Source organism: Macrobrachium nipponense, chromosome 24, assembly GCF_015104395.2.
Source record: "Macrobrachium nipponense isolate FS-2020 chromosome 24, ASM1510439v2, whole genome shotgun sequence".
NCBI lineage: Eukaryota > Metazoa > Arthropoda > Malacostraca > Decapoda > Palaemonidae > Macrobrachium > Macrobrachium nipponense.
Genome location: NC_061091.1, coordinates 64,773,551 through 64,793,888, shown reverse-complemented (window position 1 = coordinate 64,793,888; position 20,338 = coordinate 64,773,551). Strand labels below are relative to the sequence as shown.

General features: G+C 36.7%; 1 protein-coding gene across 36 annotated transcripts in view; it reads right to left on the bottom strand.

The window, feature by feature from the left end:
• The window catches only part of LOC135205696 (zinc finger and BTB domain-containing protein 7C-like), a 262,909-nt gene that overhangs the window by 166,501 nt on the left and 76,070 nt on the right, over positions 1–20,338 (bottom strand). The window contains exon 6 of one of the 36 annotated variants that reach the window (XM_064236658.1): positions 4,538–4,891. The exons of 31 other annotated variants lie outside the window; for them this stretch is intronic. In XM_064236658.1, the coding sequence (XP_064092728.1) occupies positions 4,553–4,891 (339 nt within the window). In that variant the 3' untranslated portion in view covers positions 4,538–4,552. Of the gene's footprint in view, positions 1–4,537; positions 4,892–6,902; positions 8,176–11,199; positions 12,794–14,201; positions 15,392–16,488; positions 17,190–20,338 lie in introns of those variants that run through there. 4 more of the 36 variants (XM_064236651.1, XM_064236647.1, XM_064236650.1 and 1 more) reach the window with 4 other exon arrangements.

Genomic DNA, 20,338 nt, shown 5'->3' with positions numbered 1-20,338 from the left:
CCAACTATTATGTGATTAGAACCTGCCAGTTTTAGATGGGTTCTTTGGAGGTGACCTGGGTGAAGAGATGACCCAAAGATTTCCCAACGTAACAAACAGAATAGAAGACTGCTCACATCAACTCATAATTTTGAATCAGGAATTATAATTGCCTTCATGTCAGTTGGCTCTCATTCCCTAGTAAGGAAGTGGTCTCACTCTAAGAATCAATCTTGGTAAGTCTTTATTCTCATAGTGTACCAACAAATATAAAATAATATTGTCTCCTTGAAATAAATTTCAAAAGGTAATCTAATAATCCTACCTAGACCATCAGTAGTACATTGCAGTGTTTCCCTAACTCAGACTTGAATATTCAAGAACCACCACCATAAACCTGAACTGTATATTTTTCATATTAATTGGCATAGGAAAATAGAAAGAAAGTAATTACCACTGAAACAATTTGATAAAAATGGGCCAAAATACTAAAAACTAAAACCATGTAATCAACTTTCATCTCAACACGGTACAATTTAAACCAATGACCTTTGTCTGATGGTAGATGACAGCTATTTTAATCCACTTGGCTAACATTTTTCTCAAGCTGAGATTGATGTAAAATTGATAACATGCCCTTGGCACAAAAATCTTCAAGTGTAGAAGCCAAAAACCTGGAGCACGGAAAACCCTGAATGCCCAGGCACATGCGTTGACAAGGTCATGAAGACTCGGAAGACTACATGATAAACACAATCACACACACACACACAGACAACTGAAAACACAAAGAATCATGGGCATACAAGGCAACCGACTTGGAAGGAGAGCAAAAGCGTCTTCTCTCCAAGTCAGTCAAAGAAAGACTAACAAGTTACGTGGAGGGGCTTGCTTGGTCGTCGACCAGCTTCCACCTCAAATACACGAGTTGCCAGATCTCACAGATTCCTTGCTATACAATCTTTGATTGTTTTAACCAGTTTTCAGCTGGCACGAGAAGGTCTATCCTATTATTAAGACCAAAGGTTTGTTAGTAATGAAAAATACAAATTGATTATAAAATTGTCATAATGCAACAGTGTTTAATAGTATGTACTCATCCATCCACAATACATACAAGCTCCATGTAAAGTATTGTGCTAATGAAGATAAAAAATCTAAAGAAGCAAAATGACACTATACAATATAAAAAAAAAACCTAGCCCAACATGATACAGGATTATTATTACATGTTTTGAAATATGACAAATTTTCTAAGACAATTTGTATTTTACATAGCTACAAATCCTGGGTCTTAACAATAGGATCATTTCTAGCGCCTAGCTGGATCCGGTTAAAAAGCAGATGAAAGCAAGGAATCTTGTGATATCTGGCAACGCATGCGTAGATCGGGTGAAGAGTGGTCAAACGCCGATCATCTACGCCAGTCTTTTCTTAGCCGCCTGAGCGAGAGTTGGGTTTTTTTCCTCTCTTGGCCTTTTCCCGGTTCTTTGCCCGTTTCGTTTCCTTTAGTGTGTGTGTGTGTGTGTGTTTTTACCTGGTATTATGGCTTCTTCTGCTCCTTCTCGACGTCAGCGTATGTGCCCCGGAGTTCCTGGGCTCCCGTGTTCTCGTTTTTTGGCTTCGTCAGAGACAGACCCTCACATGACATGCAGTAGGTGTCGTTCGAATTTTTGCACAATTACGAATCCTTGTACGGAAAGCCGGGCATGGCCTAAGGAGCAGTGGAGGAAGTTTTATGGTAAGAGGGAACATCGGAAAGTCTCCACTCTTCCTACTTGGGAGGGCTTTGCTCCTATTCCCGATGTTTCGTCTTCCGCAGTAGTCAACCCCCTAAGTAGCGTTGTCCCTGCATCTCCTTCCTTTTCTTCCATTGATACATTACTTATAGTACAAATTGTCTTCAACAAAAGTTCTTACCAAATAAGTATTACCATACACACAATATGTACTTGTTTTGCAATTCCAGACTGACTGTTTTGAATGAATTTTGTAGACTCAAGTCATATCTCAAGTAGTTATTGATGTGAGAAAATAATCATCATGAAAATTATCTAAAGTAACCTGATATCCTTATTAAGAAGTCATGTAAATCATTCACTCAAAATAAAAAAAAAGTTGATTTTCTTCAAAACTGATAAGCACTCAAATCGAGTGTTGCTTCAGCAACAAAAAATACTGATATTATTTCAAATTTCAAGATACCCTTATTGGAGAACAAATAAAAGTTTTTCCTGGGATCATGAAACAAAGAATGTACAATAAAATGGGACGATAAAATGGGAGTACCATCATATGCTCTGTCAGTCACTCAACACCCAGCTAATCACCTTCCTCTGGCAACTCACACAGAAACTAACTTAGCATAATCACTGTTCCTAGCGTTTACTCGACTTCCATGATCACTGCCATTGACTTGTAAAACTGTGAAACTATTAATTATTATTCAAAGATAGTCATTCAAATTTTGAGAAAATGAAGACAAAATAAAATACATCATTCACTCATTATTGTGATGTTTTTTAATATGCTGAATGAGATTGATTTTTTGAGCAGCACGATACGGACACCATGAACATTGAAAGGGTTTCTCTCCAGTGTGGATTCGGATATGTGTGCGCAAATTAGACTTCTGGGTAAAGGTGTACGTGCAGTAAGGGCAACTATAAGGTCGAGTTCCCGTATGCTTATTGATATGGTCTCGCATACGACTTGGATAATCGACATGACTGCAAAAAGGGCAGGTCTGCCACCCCTGTACTCTAGATCTGCGATGTGTAGAATCAGCCACAGATGCATAACTCCTTGTACCTTCAACAACTTCCCTCACAGGCTCCACCTGTAGGGGAGATTTCACATCTAAAGACTGTGAAAGAGAAAATGGAATAGCCTATCAAACTCCCAACAACTTTAATGCAAGAAATTTAAACATTTGAATCAGTAACCTACAAACTCTAAAGGAATTCTTTCAATATCTGCAATACTGCCTGTGCTCTGAATCTCACTGTTACTTGGACTCCTAATGCAGCTTGACATGTATTCTTCCATATCTTCAACCTTCTTCATAAACATTCAATTAATTAATAGAGACAAGAACCCCAACTGAAATTTCTCAATGGAGGCGGCAGAAACAGTATGTAACAGCAAGTTTCACATCAAAACCACTTGTATATTTGTCAAAGAAACTCGTTTGGCAAGTTTGTAATACAGTAGTGCTTAGATATCACAATACAGTTTCTCAGAAAATAAGCCAGTTCTATGGAAGTTGGTATCCCTTGTGTAGCATACTGAGCCTGATACTTATGGTCCTTTCCTTTCCTTCAGCCAGAGCTGAGGTGTTCCCTGTCCTGCATCAACCTGTTCTCTTTCCTCTCCAGATCAAAATATTTTTTCCTCCAATTTTCTCCTTTAAAAGTACTACTCCTTGGGCCAGACCTACAAGTCTAAAAATATAACTCGACAGTTATGTTAACCCACATTCAAACAATGTAACCTATGAAAAGGAGGTTAAGATTTTAGTACCCTTTGCTTGGCTTTCAGTTTGATAGCAGAATTAAGCAGAAGAACAAAGGATGTGCTGTGTGTGTGTTGGGGGGGGAGGGGGGGGGGGGCATATGTCGGCCTTGTGAATGGCGAAAACTTATAATACTTTGGTAGCTAGGAATTTAGATAGCCATTTAGGCTTTGATTGTTCAGTCTTATTGGAAATAGGCAGTTTTGGAAGGATCCTGATTGAATACGTCATTGTTGGATTGTTTCATAACCTCAGCATATCGGAAGCACAACTGTCAACAGACATGAAAGAGTAGGTTTGTATTCCTGTCATAACAAAGTGAAAGACTGACTACATTCATTTTAGCACAAAATTTGTGTCCTACGTACTTCAAAATAAATGTTTCAGCTCAAAGTAAAGAGTTCTAAAACAATAGAAAAAGGATGCCTACCACAATAAAAATGTTAAAAATATATAAAAACTGGATACTTTGAATGATACAGCATTTAACAACCATGCAAATCGTACCCAGAAAAACTTTTTTGATCTGTAACAGTCTTTCAAAAAAGGAAAAGCTGACAACAGTCAACTGAAAATGAAAGAATAAAAAAGAAAAGAAGAAAAAAAAAAACCTTGTCCTTTGTGGTACATCGCAGTCATTGCATACACAACATATGATGTTACTTCATGAGCATACACAACATATGCTGTTACTTCATGAGCATACACAACATATGCTGTTACTTCATGAAGTTGTAGACTACATTTTCATGAGTTTAAAAGATGTCCATTTGACGTCTTTCACTTTGAAAGTTAGGATAGCCCTTCCATATTCTTAGCCAAGACACTAAGCCTTCAAAAATTTTTGTTGTAAGCATCCATCAATTAGGCAACTGTGTTCCCAGAGATCTATGATGATGATCTGTGGTATACTACAGCATTTCATACAGTCCCAAAAATGAAATAGACAAAAGAAAACCTGAGTCAAGGAGCACATGGAAAAGGGTTACTGAAACTACTAATCCTGATGTACTATATTTTTGTTACTCAACCTCCACATTCTCATTGACAGACAAAACACTACATCTGTTTATGCTTTCTATTAACATGCCTGATCAGATGAGCTCGCTGAGCAAAACGATACTGACAAAAGGAACATGAAAACGGCTTTTCTCCAGTGTGGATTCGAATGTGGGTGCTCAAGTTGGACTTCTGAGTAAAAGCTGAGGAGCAGTAGGGGCAACTGTAAGGTCGGTTTCCTGTGTGCGAGTTGATGTGGTTTTGCATCCGACTGTGATAATCTGCATAGCCACAATGCGGGCATGTCTGCCAAGCTTGTTTTCCAGGTCTGCGATGCGTAGAATCATGAACCCTGGGTACATCACCTCCTCTACCCTCAACTTCATACCCAGACTCCACCTGTAGGGGAAATTGCATGTCTACAAATGGGATCCAGTATCAGATAAAACTGGGTTGGGTTCTTAAATCTGGTGTTGATAAAAAATTAATTGGAAAAACTTTACATTTGTAAAATCGAATGGCAATGATGGACCACGATATGAAACTGCTCTAAACAAACTTTACAATGTATGAGTTACATGTACAATGAAGAGTTCAGTTTATCATAGTTATAGTAGACTCTGAGCAAATAATGTTCCCCAATCCCAACACAAATCTCTTTGTATCTGAATAGAAAAGTTTTGTAAAGGCTGAGAAAACATTACAAAAGAAGAGAAAGTAAATACTAAGTAAATATGTAAACAGTAGTTTCATAAAAAAAAAAAACTGCCCCTAACCCCATAATCTCTAAAGCATTGTGAACAATATACAAAGCAAAAAAATTTTTAAAATTAAATTATAGGAATCACAGAATAAATGTCACATTCTTGAAGGGTCCATGGCACAGAAATAATTGCACCACAATCTAAATTTTCTCAGGTTGCCTCATTAATAGGTTAGACTTCTTTCGAACTTGCTCCATTCGCCTCTACCTTCTAAGCATTCTTTCTGAATTCCTATTTGGGCCAAGCCCTTGTGCCTATGACCATTTTCTATCATCTGGGCCTTCTACAGTATGTATCTAGCAATCCTCTAATCACCTGTTCCTATGCTCTCCTCATTACCTGTCCAAACCAAGCAGACCTATCTTCCAGCCTTTGAACACCACAACTCTGTTACTTCCCCACAGAGTTACTGTAACAAAGCAGCTAATACTCCCCCTCCACCAAAATGGCTAACTGCTAAAGTAGTGTAAAATATGCAAAACATTTCAAGGCATACCTACTTTCAGTGCGATAACTTCAAAATTTGACTTTGAACATATTGGTAATGGTGTAAAACTTTGTTTTATAAATAATTTTTCTTCTTGGATCCTTCATCATGTCAGCATTCAATGATACATATTACCAACAGGTCATGAAGAAGCTAGTAAAAAAATATTTAATAAAAAAAAAGGGAAATCAATTCATCTGAAGACAACAATCTTGATTTTTAGCGAAACTTGACCGACAGACAAAGGTTACATGGATACCGACCGGTGGCTCAAAGTTGTAACTAGTATATCCTAGAGACACTATGGACCGACCAGCAGCTGCACTATTTACAACTTTAATTTACTTTTAGTTCTTTTTTCCATTCACTGGACCTACCTATGAAAACATTACATATTTCTATGAGATTCATTTTAGACATTTTAGCCTCCTTTAAAAACTAATGTGTCTGACTGATGGTTTTAATCTCGTTGCTGTTGTTGGTACAGCTTCTACTCCGTCTATGTCTTCCTTTTGGATGGAGTTCACAATTGGACAAGATATAAATACAGTCTAACTAGTGCACTGTATATACGTAGTTAATATTACCTCTGTTTTATGGTACTTTTTGTTCAACTTCTGCACACTGGTTAGAAAGTTGTACATCCCCAGAGATAATTCCTCCTCGATCAATCACTTAATGATACCAATACATCTTTTCCCCTAACATTGTTTAAATTTAATGATACCACTGAACTCTTCAGTTTGCTCCAGCCTGCTAACTCCTGAGGGACAAATGACCCACTACAAATTAGGTATGCCCAGATCACGTTCTGCCTTCCGCTAAGTGTCATTCTTTCATGCACTTTGTTGGGTGCTGAGAACATTGTTTTTGTAAGGTAAGTGCATGTCTTTGCATCAAGGTTAAATGGTGTCTTGACATTTTACTGATCATTCCCCTGCTTTCACCAGGTCCTCTTACAACTGTTTTAGTGCTACATGGTTACATCACTTTAAACATATTGTCATGCAGTATGTATGTTAAGGTTACACTGCTCATAGGAACTATAATATTAACAATACCAGACATGGTTAATAAAATCCATTTTGAAATTTAAAATTTCATTAATAGCAGCAGATACTAGTAAACAAACATAAAACTGACACTGCTAGCATACTTGATACAAATTTGATTATGAATAACATGTCCCCTTACACTTATCACAGCACTGCACTTGCTCTTGAAATGAAAGGAATCTTGTATTTAAAGTCAAACCTTCCAATACCTGGTGCCTTTGGCAAATGATATTTTGTGATTTAACCAAAATTAATCTTGTAACTAACATACAAGTAAATACTTTAGAGGTTACTACAACCAACTTTCACTCAACAAGAGTGAGCAGGGTCCACATAAAAACTGTCAACAAAGGACAAATCCACTGAACAAACACCAATACACTACCTGCAACTCCTAACCAATAAAAATCCCAAACCTCAAGTGGTTAAAAAAATAAATAAATAAAAAGACCTACTTCACCTGACATCATGATATTTTTCATATAAACCAGCAAGGCATTGATTCAAATACCTCATATGCCAGATGAAAGGCAGAACAAATCAAGAGTAGGTTTTAGAATTCTGACTTGATGCTCAGGAGTTTTACTTTATTGTGCTTACATCACAGATGTAACTGTTGAACACAAACTTTCATAATGCCATCTTAGGTATGTTTATTAATGTCTGATTGCGTACTATGTAGAATCTAATGGTCATCTACGCAATCTGAATAATGGATGAGCAAATCTAAGTATAAATGCAAACTGGCAGAACTCAACATCAGGTACAAACCAAATTCTTCACACCTAACTGAAAGAAATCAAGGACAGTGAAGACTGGATGTAATAAAATTATGTCTAAGAAACCTAGAGACAAATCTTGGATTAAATAATGATCATCTCAACCTTATCTGAAAAAGTGTTCCATTTCGAAAGGCATCTTTTCAAGATGTTAATTGTAACACATTCCACTACTATTTGTCCTATTATGTACCTCTGAACAACTCTACCATAAAACAGCAAGTGGAAAAGATGCCACATGGTATCATTGCAGAATAGATTAGTTCTTGTGAGTCATCATGTGGACATTCAGATTAGACTTTTGACCTGTGCGATACTGACAGAAGGTACAAAAGTAAGGTTTTTCCCCAGTGTGTTTCCTTATGTGCGTCTTGACATTAGTTTTACTTGTAGAACTGTATGGGCAGAATGGACAAGAAAAAGGCTTCTCTCCCGTGTGTGTGTAGTAATGCCTTTTCAAATGGCTAACGTTCGAAGTCGAGTACGGACATTGCGGACACTTGTGCGACTTTAAAACGTTGTCCATTAGTGAAGGTTGGTTTATCCAATGGCTGCCATCTGCCTCATCCACTCTTGGACCATCAGTCAGCGCCATCTCCTGAAAGATGGTGATTAATGATTGGTCCCTCAAATTCAACAGAATGCATCAAGATTTTTTTTTTTTTAACCAGAAATGAGGATGTCAAACAAAATAGAAGACATGTATCATAAGGAAAATAACACTGGGCAAACTTTCTTCATGATCATTTCTAAAAAGAAAGAAAAAAAAACTTTCAATCTCTTTATACAAGATTGGTCTCTAATAGCTGGCTTTCAAACATGCACAGCCCCATTCCTTAACAATAATGAAGTAATATCTTGTCAATAACCCTTCAATGTTGTTACAGGTCAAGCATAAATTATAAATGAAGAGAAATATCTTTTGTCTATTATGAATTTGCATACAAAGACCAATCCTTCACTATGGTACATCCTTTCTGTCCCACAAGGCTGATACTTCTACCTAGACCCATATCACAAAACACTTTTGCACAATCACAACTCAGTTTTTTTTTTCCATATTTATCCAAAAGGCTAATAAAACCTTAATTTTCAAAGCAATTTTCAGCATTTTTTTATAAAAGACAACCTACTTCCCTCCATTCCTTCATTGATGACAAGGTCTGACCATCTAAGACGAAACGTAAATAGACAAACAGCGCTTTGTACTCTTTCACAAACTGCAGATAGTTTGCATCAGGCAAAACAGACTCGACTCTTCACGAGAATTTCCTCAACAATGACTGACAATGCCAGTTGAGCTGAAGGGGAGGTCATATCCTCTTGATGCCTAGAAATGAAATCCATTATAGAGGAGACTCTCACTTGGTTCTTGTTGGGAACAATATACAGTAACAATATACAGCCGACCCTTGTTAAACTGGACCCCATTAATCCGGACATTGGATAAGATAGTTACTATTCCTCCGCTCGTCATGTACCGTTTTCGTTTTTATTTACCAAAGGTAAATAAACTTTTCATTTATATTCCTATTTTTTTATATACAGTTCTATATTCATACAGTACTAAACTAAAATACTTTTATCTTGTAACTGATTAACTTGTGCGCAGTATGTACAGTCATGACGACATGCTATTGTCTGCAAGGGTAGGAAGTACCATAGCCACCAGCTTTACCTACCTGCTGTCTGAATGGCTACAGTACGACGCTTTGTATGTTTTTAGGAAAGATATGACAAAGGTAAACTTTATGAAGACAGAGGCTGACTTACTGCACAATGCTTGTGTTTAAGTGGCAAATGACATGAGAGGGAGAGAGAGAGAAGTTTGAGAGAAAGAGATTGCCAGTTCCTCTGTTCATCTTAATTCTATCATCATTTTTATCATCCTTTATATTTCAACAATACTGAAGGAAGGAATTCATTCTAGTCTTCATATAATCAGTAAATACATACACCATTAAAAACTATGCATTGTATTCAAAATTGACAAATGTCATCAATTTGTATTTTTCATAGCTAACAAACCTAAGGTCTTAACAACAGGAAACCGGTTTAAAACAACCAAAGATTGTAAAGCGAGGGCATCTGGCAACTCACGCGTATAAGAGGTGGAAACTGGTCACTGACCAGGCATAGAACCTCTTGACGCAATAGTCTCTTCCCCAACCCAGGAAAAGGGAGAGGGGCGGCTAGAGGTGGGCAGAAAAAGTTAAGACCTCAGGTTTGTTGGCTATGAAAAATACAAAATGATTCAAAATTTGTCATTTGTTCATACTCGGAACAAACCCTCGGTCTTAACAATAGGACAGACTTATACCTGGAGGGAGGTACAAGCATCTTAAACCAGCTGGGAGTTAACCCACCTGACCACCCTTCCTAAAAGAACAAGCTCTAAAGAAGGGGCCCCAGCCCGTGAGAGAATAGACAATCGGATATCTAAAACTCAGCAGGCAGAATACAGCTAAAACCTGACTGGTTGGCTGGTCGCCATGGTGATCTGTTAGCCAATGACAGCCCTCTACTCCTGTTCTATTTATAGACATTGATCGCAAAATAGGACTTCATTTACAGATATTTTGTTCAGAATATATTATGACTGCAAACTGTTGATGACATTAGTGACAATAAAGAGCAACCCACTCCAAGATCAATATGATGAAATGTACTACTTGTTAAAAGTGAATTACAATTACTTTGATCATGCATATTATTGCCTTTTATAGAATTTTTGTGTTGATAACAAAATGTAAGTACTAAACATATGGTCATCATTGTCCCATTATTTTATTACTGATGATCTTAATGATCTCACATTCATTTAACAGTATAACAATGTAAATAATAAACTATAATGAATAAATAACTAGAATGAAAAAGTGTGAAAAAATATAAAAAAATATTTGTGTTACAGTATTGATGTTTGATCACCCAATTATGCATTCCAGTCTCAGCCTCAGCCTAGGCATCTACATATGCAGCTGAATTCCTTCATTTCATCTTTTACTTTAATACAGTATTGGTAACACAATTGGGAACTTGTCTCAAAGTTGCTATATGCAGCACGTATGATCTTGGTAGGATGGCAGGCATCTTCATTGATATCACTTCAGAAAGAGTATTAACAGAAACACAACTAGAGTACTGATTTACTCCACTGGCTGTCATGTACTTATTGACTTAATCCTGCTCATCCCAACTGGCAATATAAAAATGTACTACGTATTAGGTGAGGTGAGGTGGGAACACTCATAAGGCATAAATAGAAAAAGCCCAAATAAGGGAAACATTTTTAAAATTGTTAAAAAGTCCAAGGAGTTATCGACACTAAATTGACTAAGAGTTCCATTATCACAAGCACAAACCAACCCTCCACCCCGCCTAACTGCAAATCAACTTGTACCTTGGTCTTTTTGTTTCATAATGGATGATATGACCGTGCAAGTCATTGGCAAAATTAAACTATATATGAAACCAGGCCACTGGCACTTACAAAACCCTACAGTATGAAGGACATCACAAAAGTAAGAGCATAATAACACTATAAACAACTACATACTGATATTTTGACCAAATATGACTTAAGACTTTCTATGTATACAGGAAACCAAATGAAACCAAATTTACTGAGAAGATTAACTATTATTTTTCCCACCAATAACAAACAGATATTATATTACATACTCTAAAACAAAGAAACAAAAGGCCAATCATTCTCTCTTAATCATCTCCTGATATTAACAGACCAAACAGAAACAAAACTAAAGCTATTACATGCAGCAAATGTTGCAATGGTGATTGACGAAAACTTCCATAAAAAAATCAGTGAAATTTAAATGAAATTTCTAGTTTTCTAGAATAAATGTAAGATTGTTGCTTCGCTTGGAAAAAGTACGTCTTTAGACACTGGGAAGCTGCAGTATTGAATACAGTCTATATCTTGTCTCACCATCTGCGTCAATTTCATATTCACGAAAGAACCTCAAAACCTAAGATCAGTACGTATCAGATATGCCAATCATTATACTAGCACAAAAATCAACTGCAAAACCCAAAGGGTATGTTTCATGTAAATGTACTAGTACACTTCACTGCAAACATGTATATATCACATATAATTTCCCACTGTGTATATACGTACTGTCTTTTTAAACAACTGTTTGCCCATTATTTTTTACAGCTTCCAGCTCCTGGTGCAAATTGTTCCAATTTCGTCACTTCTTTATCTGACCTAAATGTGTTTCCCAAAAGTATTTTCAAAGCTGATTTTCAGTATTCATGTATATTATTATAAGCTTGCTCTATCCCATCCTTATACCAAGTTGTCTTGTTTTTATATACGTACAGCATACTGTACATAATACTTTTATTATATATAAACATACATATATACAAACACACGTCATAGAGTAAAATTGACACGGTTGTCAAAATGAACTTATATAAATTCATTTAATATTATTAGTCTTAGAACTGTAATTGCCACCAACTTTCATGTATTTGAAAGAAGACTTTATGGTCAACACTAATCTAAAACCAATTTACTCTTCTTAGGTAGTTACTGAAAAGAAAAAATGTCAACAATAATAGTAATGTTGTCATTTATTTTCCTTTCCTTGGCTTCATTTTCCATGACTTTTTAATTACATATGTTATATTACTTTTTCATAGCTCACCACATAGCCATTCTGCTATTGAACTGTTCTTCAATCTTCTTATGATTATTTTATTGCTCTTTCTACTTTCAAAGTAATCAGCAAGATTTACATTACATGTTTGAGTCTTTTGGCTAAAAAAACACTGGGAAGGTGTCAGCTGTAGCAAAACCTTTAACAAAATTCAGATCTCAAAAATACCACAAAAATTCTAACAAATCACTTGTTCTGATGTATCAACAAGTGGACGTTTAAATTTGACTTCTGACCAGTACGATAATGGCAGTACGTGCAAGAGTACGGTTTCTCTCCTGTGTGGCATCGAATGTGAGTCTTCAGATTCGTCTTGCTGTTACATCTGTACTGACAGTAAGGACAAGAAAATGGCTTTTCTCCAGTGTGAGTGTAGCAATGCGTCTTGAAATGGCTGGCGTTAGTGGTGACGTAGTCACACTGCGTGCACCGTCGGATCTTAGAGGAAGAAGTTGACGTGGACGCACCAGAAGGTCTTGCAGCAGAGTTAACCTCACCAAGCCACTGACTGCTGCTCGCCATTCCCATCTGTAGAGGGGAATTTGTGTTGTATTCTTGATTAAGGCTTCAAATGACAATTTGAACTGACACCTTAAATGTTAAAAAAAAACCTACATAACTCAAAATGGCAGTTTTCAAAAGGTTGTGCAGTACACTGTAGTGTAGTATGCATAAATTATTCATTCTTATTGAAATTCAGATATGAATGATAGCTAGGATACCATTCTTTATAACTGTTGGTGTTTGTGAGCGTCATGCATTTCCAAAGGTAATCAATTTTAGCAATTGCATAACCTATGAAAATTGCTGAGCTTCAAACAATAAGGAATCAAGTTCACGTCACACTTGACCAAGAACATTTTTGTAACCAGGGCAACCTAACTCTCATGGAATGGAATGGAATATGAAATTTAGGTTTGAAGCCAAGCACTGGAATCCAGATGGATTATTCAGTGCCCTAGCTCTCCTACCGCGACCCTTAACCAATCTATTTCCTCCTACAATAACTCTGATGAAATCATGTTTCTTCAACTAGCACACTCAAAATATTGAAATGTATATGTTTCTTTCTTTTTGTTTCAAATAGTACTCAAGTTCCAACTGAGTCTTTCAGAAAAACAATGTTAATTCACACCTATTAGAGCTAGAGCAAACATTTCTTTACAAAAATTGAACTCAGAATAATTGTTCTACTTAATACTGCATACCTAACACTATAAAAGGCAAAGTACCATTTTTTGTTGTAAGATTAAGGAAACCCTCCCAGCACTTGGTGCTTGCAACTAACAGATTGCTTAACTAAAATGATAACCATACGTATACGTCGAGTAAATTACTGAGGGAACTAGTATAGTACACAGGGCAAAAAAGCACTTTAAGATGAAATATGACAGGGCCACTATATAACGGAGCATATTAAAAAACAGAAACACAAGTTTGCATATAGTATAATAATGAGGAGATCCCCCTCTCAAAATATTGTTTGCTGTAGGGAGGGGCTACCATTTCAAAAGATCTTTGTAAAAACAGCTCTATGCTACCCTATGAATTTTGTGTCACAACACTTGATACTCCAAACCTATTTATTTTGAACTTAGAAGCAATACAAATTTCTAAATTGGAAAAGAAGACTAGCTATAACAATAACCAACCCGCTCAAAAGATTAAATCACAGACGATCATCGATAAGCTCAATATGACACCGGACAACAACCAGCACACTGGACTACTCATAGTCAAATCATAAGGACACAAGACTAATAGTGACACAACCACATTTACCGTTAAATAACTCACGGTAAAAGAGAATTTTTAAATTGACTCTTCATTTATGACCACTAAAACTCTATCAAGGAGCCTTCTAAATCAGAAAAAATAAACAAAGATATTCATTTGATAAAGATATTTAGTATAGGATACTTATTAAAATCTCATCTCCACTCATTGATATATATTTGAAAACCTAACAGATACAATGTACAAGAGGCAGATACAGCAATTACAAATAGTTTTCTCTTGGTAAATGGACAGTTCTCAAATACAGATGGCAAACCAATAAAAAGCTATATATTGGAGATCATAGTGTAAGGTGAAATTACATAACAGCTTGGACTGAAAAATCTATACAGTACAGTGATTCCATACCCTAAAATTTTGAAATAATGTTTAGCAAAATTAACTAAATTTGAAGTCACACCAATAAACAGACAACCAAATGGTAATTTTCAAAAGCAAGACATCTCACATAAACATTCAGCCTTCAAGGAAACTTTTCAAGACTTTCCAAAAACTGCAATTAGGTGGTTTTACCAAAGCCTACACCATCAAGTAGGCATCTTTTCAAAGATCAATTTGAGTAGAGTACTGTACCAAGGTGCCTATGAAGATATAAGACTTCTTCGCAGGGCCCACTTCAAGTAGCTCAAGACATTTAGAAAAAAATATGGAGCAACCACCTCATCCAATTCAGCAATTGAAACAAAGATTAAAATCATGACTAACTACAATGCAACAAAAAGGAATGCTTCCAAAAGTGCCTTGCCTTGCAAATCATAATGTTTAAACCAGGTTTCCCAAAGGGCTTGCAACAGTTCTTTATACACTTCCTGAAGATTGATGAACATAAACTGGCCAGAAGTTTTTGAAGACATGTTTCTGTACATGGTAAGTAGACCATAACTAATCTGTTCACTGCATTCTTATAGCCAGACAAGGAGAAGAAAACTCATATGACCGCATCATCTAAAATGTCATTATGGATGAATCAGGAGAAAAAACAAATCCTAATTAAAGGTTCTCCCTGTGCTTAATAAGGAGGTGGTTATTGAGCGTCACTTTCTGAGTAGCACGATAAGGGCAGTGAGGACACCAAAATGGCTTTTCTCCTGTATGTCTTCGCACATGAGCAGTGAGGGTTGTCTTGTTTGTGCAGCTGTATGAGCAAAATTCACAAGAATAGGGTCTCTCTCCTGTATGAATGTAAAGGTGGTGCTTCAAACTGTCCCGTCGAGGCGTGATGTAGGAGCAATACCGGCAATGGTGGAGTTTGCGTTGAGAAATTGGTTTGCGGTTAGCAGCTGCCTCAACCACGTCATCGAGAGTTTGGTGTTCAGTCTGCAGTCCCACCTGTGGAGTGATCCATGTCATCAATACTTTGGACATATAAGTTGGCTTAGTCTATTCACTGATATGTAAACTTTCCTCTTCACATTTCCCTTCACATAAAAAAAAACACTTAAAAACAAATGATTTGCTTTGCACTCCTTGAAAACCTATTGACAATAAAAATACCATAGACACTTTATATCAACATCACTCTACTTAACTCATGAATTTTCTTTTGTACAGGATCAAAAGTATACAGTACTTTGATATACAAATTTGGATACAGCAAAAGTACTTAACTAACTTATTTGTTTCTTTCAACAGGCAAGTGTTAAATAGAGTCCTTCTGATGAATCAAAGCTAGCCAAGTACATACTCAAAGGACTTTTAAACATCCTTCAATCAATCTAGTTTAATGCTCTTCTTTCTTTGATTGGTTTCACTAGTATCAGCCTTTACAAATACATTTTGATCTGAAAACACCTACTCAAAATATCAGTCGTTTTCCTGAAAGCCAATCTACATTTCTGAGATCTAATTTTAGCATGAAGCTCTGCACTATTTTGGAAGCAATAAAATTTGGGTGAAATTCAAGCTTTTCTGTACATAGATTTAGGTCCTTTTTATCACAAAGAAACTTCCAAGTGTTTTGTCAGATGAACGTCTAGGTTAGCTTTTTGAATGGCCCTGTAAGGGCAGTGTGGGCAGGCATAAGGCTTCTCGCCAGTGTGTCGGCACATGTGCACATGCAGATTGGACTGATTGGCCGTCTTGTAATCACAGCAAGGGCAGGAGAAAGGCTTCTCTCCAGTGTGCTTATAAATATGCCTCTGGAGATGACAGCGTGCTGCAGTTGTATACTTGCAGAATGGGCAATGAAACAACCGTGTGACTTTGTCCTTGACGAGAGGAGGGACTTCTGAGGATGCCTTCACTCCACCACCATCACAACCAACTCCACTTCCAGTGCCATGCCACACTCCCACCTGTGAAGTGATCAGTGTCATCTTCTGAGTTAGGAAAGTCACAATGTACAGTACTATACCAACGACTCATTAAATATAACAAAATAAAAACCCAGAATATTTATTACAATGAATACAAAAACAAGTCTTGCAAAACAGCATGCTTCAATATTACCCCTGACAAAATGTAAGGAGGATGTAAGGATGACAAATTTGACATAGTATTTCAGCTCCTCAGAACATATAAATTCAAAAATGAGAAACATTCTATTAACTTAAAATCTTTAGTCACTCAATAAATTACAATGTACTCTGTGAATCTGGTAAAATTATTTACACCATGCTACTCAAACAGGCCATTAAAGGATAAGTCCTGAAAACAGACCTTGCATGACAAAACACAACTAACTTGTTGGCATAAGTAGAATGTTGGACCATCCAGAGATCTCTATCCAATCAATCCAGAAAACAGCACTGGCTTTTCATCCTTTTATACTGATCAAATTCCCGCATGCCTATGTCTTGGAATGTTTTAAAGCATGGACTTCCAAGTGGACCTTTTGGAAGGCTTTGTAAGGACAAAGTGGACAAACAAAGGCCTTCTCTCGAGTATGCCGGCAAATATGAACTCGCAAGTTGCTCTGGTCCGCACACTTGTAATCACAATAGGGACATGCAAATGGCTTTTCTCCGGTGTGTTTGTACTTGTGTCTTTGAAGGTTAGCACTTTTATTTGTGACGTAATTACAGTATGGGCAACTGTGCAACTTGTTGATTAGCGACAGCAACCCAGGCAATGTCGTCGACCTTCTGGGACCCTCCCCAATACTGCTGTACTGCCGCTGCTGTTCCACCTGTAAAGTGATGGCTCTTCTGTACTTCTCAGGTTATTCATTGGCAATCAACAATTCAACAATGACGTTTGTTACATCGAGAGAATTTGCTACATGCTGTACCTACAATATTTATGTAAGTCTCTTCAAGCTTGCACTCTGGCTATATTATGGAACCTGTTTAGTCAAAATTCTAAGATGATAAATTCCTGAGTATCATACAAAATAAAAGAGAGAAAAAAGATATTAAAAGATATTACTGTACCTCATCTACAACACTGGGTTGTTCAGTTAATGTAACAGCTTAACACACATAACAATGCGGTGGAGGCTCTTTTAAGTATAGAAACAAAGTAAATTCCTTTTCACTACATTATAAAATATCACAAAAATTATAATAATTTATTGTTATAGAGGCAAACCTTAACTATGTGAACCGAACAAGCCCAAAGGATAAAAATTTAGTTTAGTTTACCTATCAAGAGATCTTAAATACTAATGTATGTACAAACCCCTTTTTGTGAGAGTTCCCATAGATGGAAAAAGATTAATACTGTGGTAATGAACTTTTAGAGCTGAACAAGCAACTTACAAAACCAAATTATTAAATTTTACGGCAATACGTATCAGACAAAATATCTAACCACTGCAGGAATGACAAGTTTCACGTTTGTTTTATTATTATGAATTTCTATGTACCCAACATCAACCCCCTTTCCACGGCTTTAAAACAACTACAAAAACATTCCTGAGAGAGAGAGAGAGAGAGAGAGAGAGAGAGAGAGAGAGAATGGCAGCAATAAATGTCTTCCCTTGGTCACACACACTTTTATTTCAAAAAAAGCGGCACAAATCAACTGGAGAATAACACAAATGAATATACTGACTTAGATTTTATTTTCATTAAGAAATTAGGACCATCACCACAAATTTGTCCGGCATTTGCTAGTTACAATCTCAAAAGTTTCTCTGATAGTATAACAATATGTACTGCATAGTTCCATAAATACTCTAAACTTTCTTTGCCCTAACTGTGTCATGGCTGACAGCATTTCTAAGATCTTTTAAACAGGATCTGTATCCAACCACTGGGAGTTAGTAATTCAGACTTGTCAATCCAAAACCACTGCACAGTAGTACTTTTGCAAATCAACAACAGTTCTCCAATTCAAGTACAAACAAAAAACAACTCCCATGAATTAAAATAAGCTGACAAAATTATTTCCATAAGTTTAAAAACAATGGCCATTAAGTCACCAGTTCTAGAAAAATATTTCAAGACTCACTCCGACCTGGAGACATCAGTGTGATCTACCCTCTGTTAGCTGTCCCCATAAAAAAAAAAAAAAAAAAAAAAAAATATTCCTTTAATAGGGCCAAAAGGATGACATAGGAAAAAATGCACAGAATTCCAGGCCACTAAAATACAAATATTAAATATGAAGTGTACTCTAATGAAAAATGTGGTCACTGAATTTAAAGAGTATACTGTATTTCAAATTATGCATCCAAAGAGATAACTTTACTTTATACAAGGTACTGTAAAACAAACTTATTTTTTTATCATAGTATTACTGTTGACAACCGAGGGTGACAGGCAGTGTTGTCAGTACATTTTGCAGTTTTATAAAAAGTGACAGAAAGTGATCATATTAAACCAACAACCATTCCTTGATACAAGGTGTAAATGGTAAATTAGCTGCTTTTTATTGCTCAAGAAAACATATGATGGATGTTTTTCTGGGTCAGGGGTGGTGCTTTAACATTTACAGATAAAAGGGGCAGGGGTAAAGGGACCAGATGTTATGACAACTTCCTTTGACCTCACAATCAGACTGAATAAGGTGGGGCTTCGTACTCATCCTCCCTCTCTATTTTCAAAGTGTTAATCAATCCTTGTTGACCCAAGATCAGAAATAGCTGAAAATGTCCAAAACCTTTGAGCTTGATTCCTTAAGGTTGAGTTCCTAAAGGATGACAGATCTAGGATGGGCTATAATGTTGGCAAGTATTTTTACCACAACTTTTCATTCATCGAAAAGGTCACAGGAGGATACTGGTCACTTTGGCAATTCTCATTCACATAAGTGAATTCCAATGCCTTGGGAGGTAACACCATAAAAAAAGATTAGCTGCCTTTTAGAAATCACACGGAATCCGACATTTGTGTGCGCTCATGTCTTTGCACAATGCAACTCAAAACTTTTCAAATCCTCAGTTTTAAGTTTAAATTTCCAATGATCTACTACACACACCGGCAAATGAAGGTCTTCTAAGCATCCTCCTCAACTTCAAGACTGAAAGGAAATGAAATGCAGACTCCAAACATTCACTGCGCAACCATTTGCAAAGGGGGATTTTATACAACTGTGATGCACTGGCAAGTGTGCAGGTTACCAGGGTCTCCCAGAGGGTTACAATTCCCATTCCCATAATGGAAAACTCAATCTCTAAGATCACAAGCAACACTGCCACCAAACAATCAAAGTACTCTCCACATCATACAGGTATTCTAAACTGCACAGCTAATGGTAAACGGAGGTATATAAATTCAGATGACAGGTGTTAGAGGGGACTTACACACTGACATAAAAGAAATTCAAGAAACTGGAGGTGCCTGACAAATTATGATTCTTATAACAGCAACAGAAGGGGTGATCTCCCTGCTGTTTTTGCCACATCACAATATTATATTACATGCAGCCCCTGGTTATCAGTGGACTCGGTTAATGTTAATCCGGTTTATGGGGCTTGTTTAGCACCATAGAATCAGCGATTTATGGCACCATAACGGGTCAACTTTTGGTTATCAGTGCCATAAGGTGCCAATAATACCCCTATGGTGTCACAGCATCCCTAACAGAGGCGCCATTCATTGATTATCAGCGCCATGAACAGAAACTTGGCACAATAACCGAGGACTGCCTGTATCGACATTCTTCTTCGTCAGAAGACATATCCTTTGAGACACCTTTCCCACTGACAGACGGCCAAGAAGCTTAAGAGAAGAAAGTCTAGGTTACTGAAAAGTGGAAACAGGTGTACGAAGAGCAAACAGTCCCTATCATTACCAACATTTCCTCTTATCCTTACTCAAGGAGCTATGTGGAAAAAACATCTTGCATCTGTTAGATACTAAAAACAATATTCATGTTCCTACTTGGTCCTAC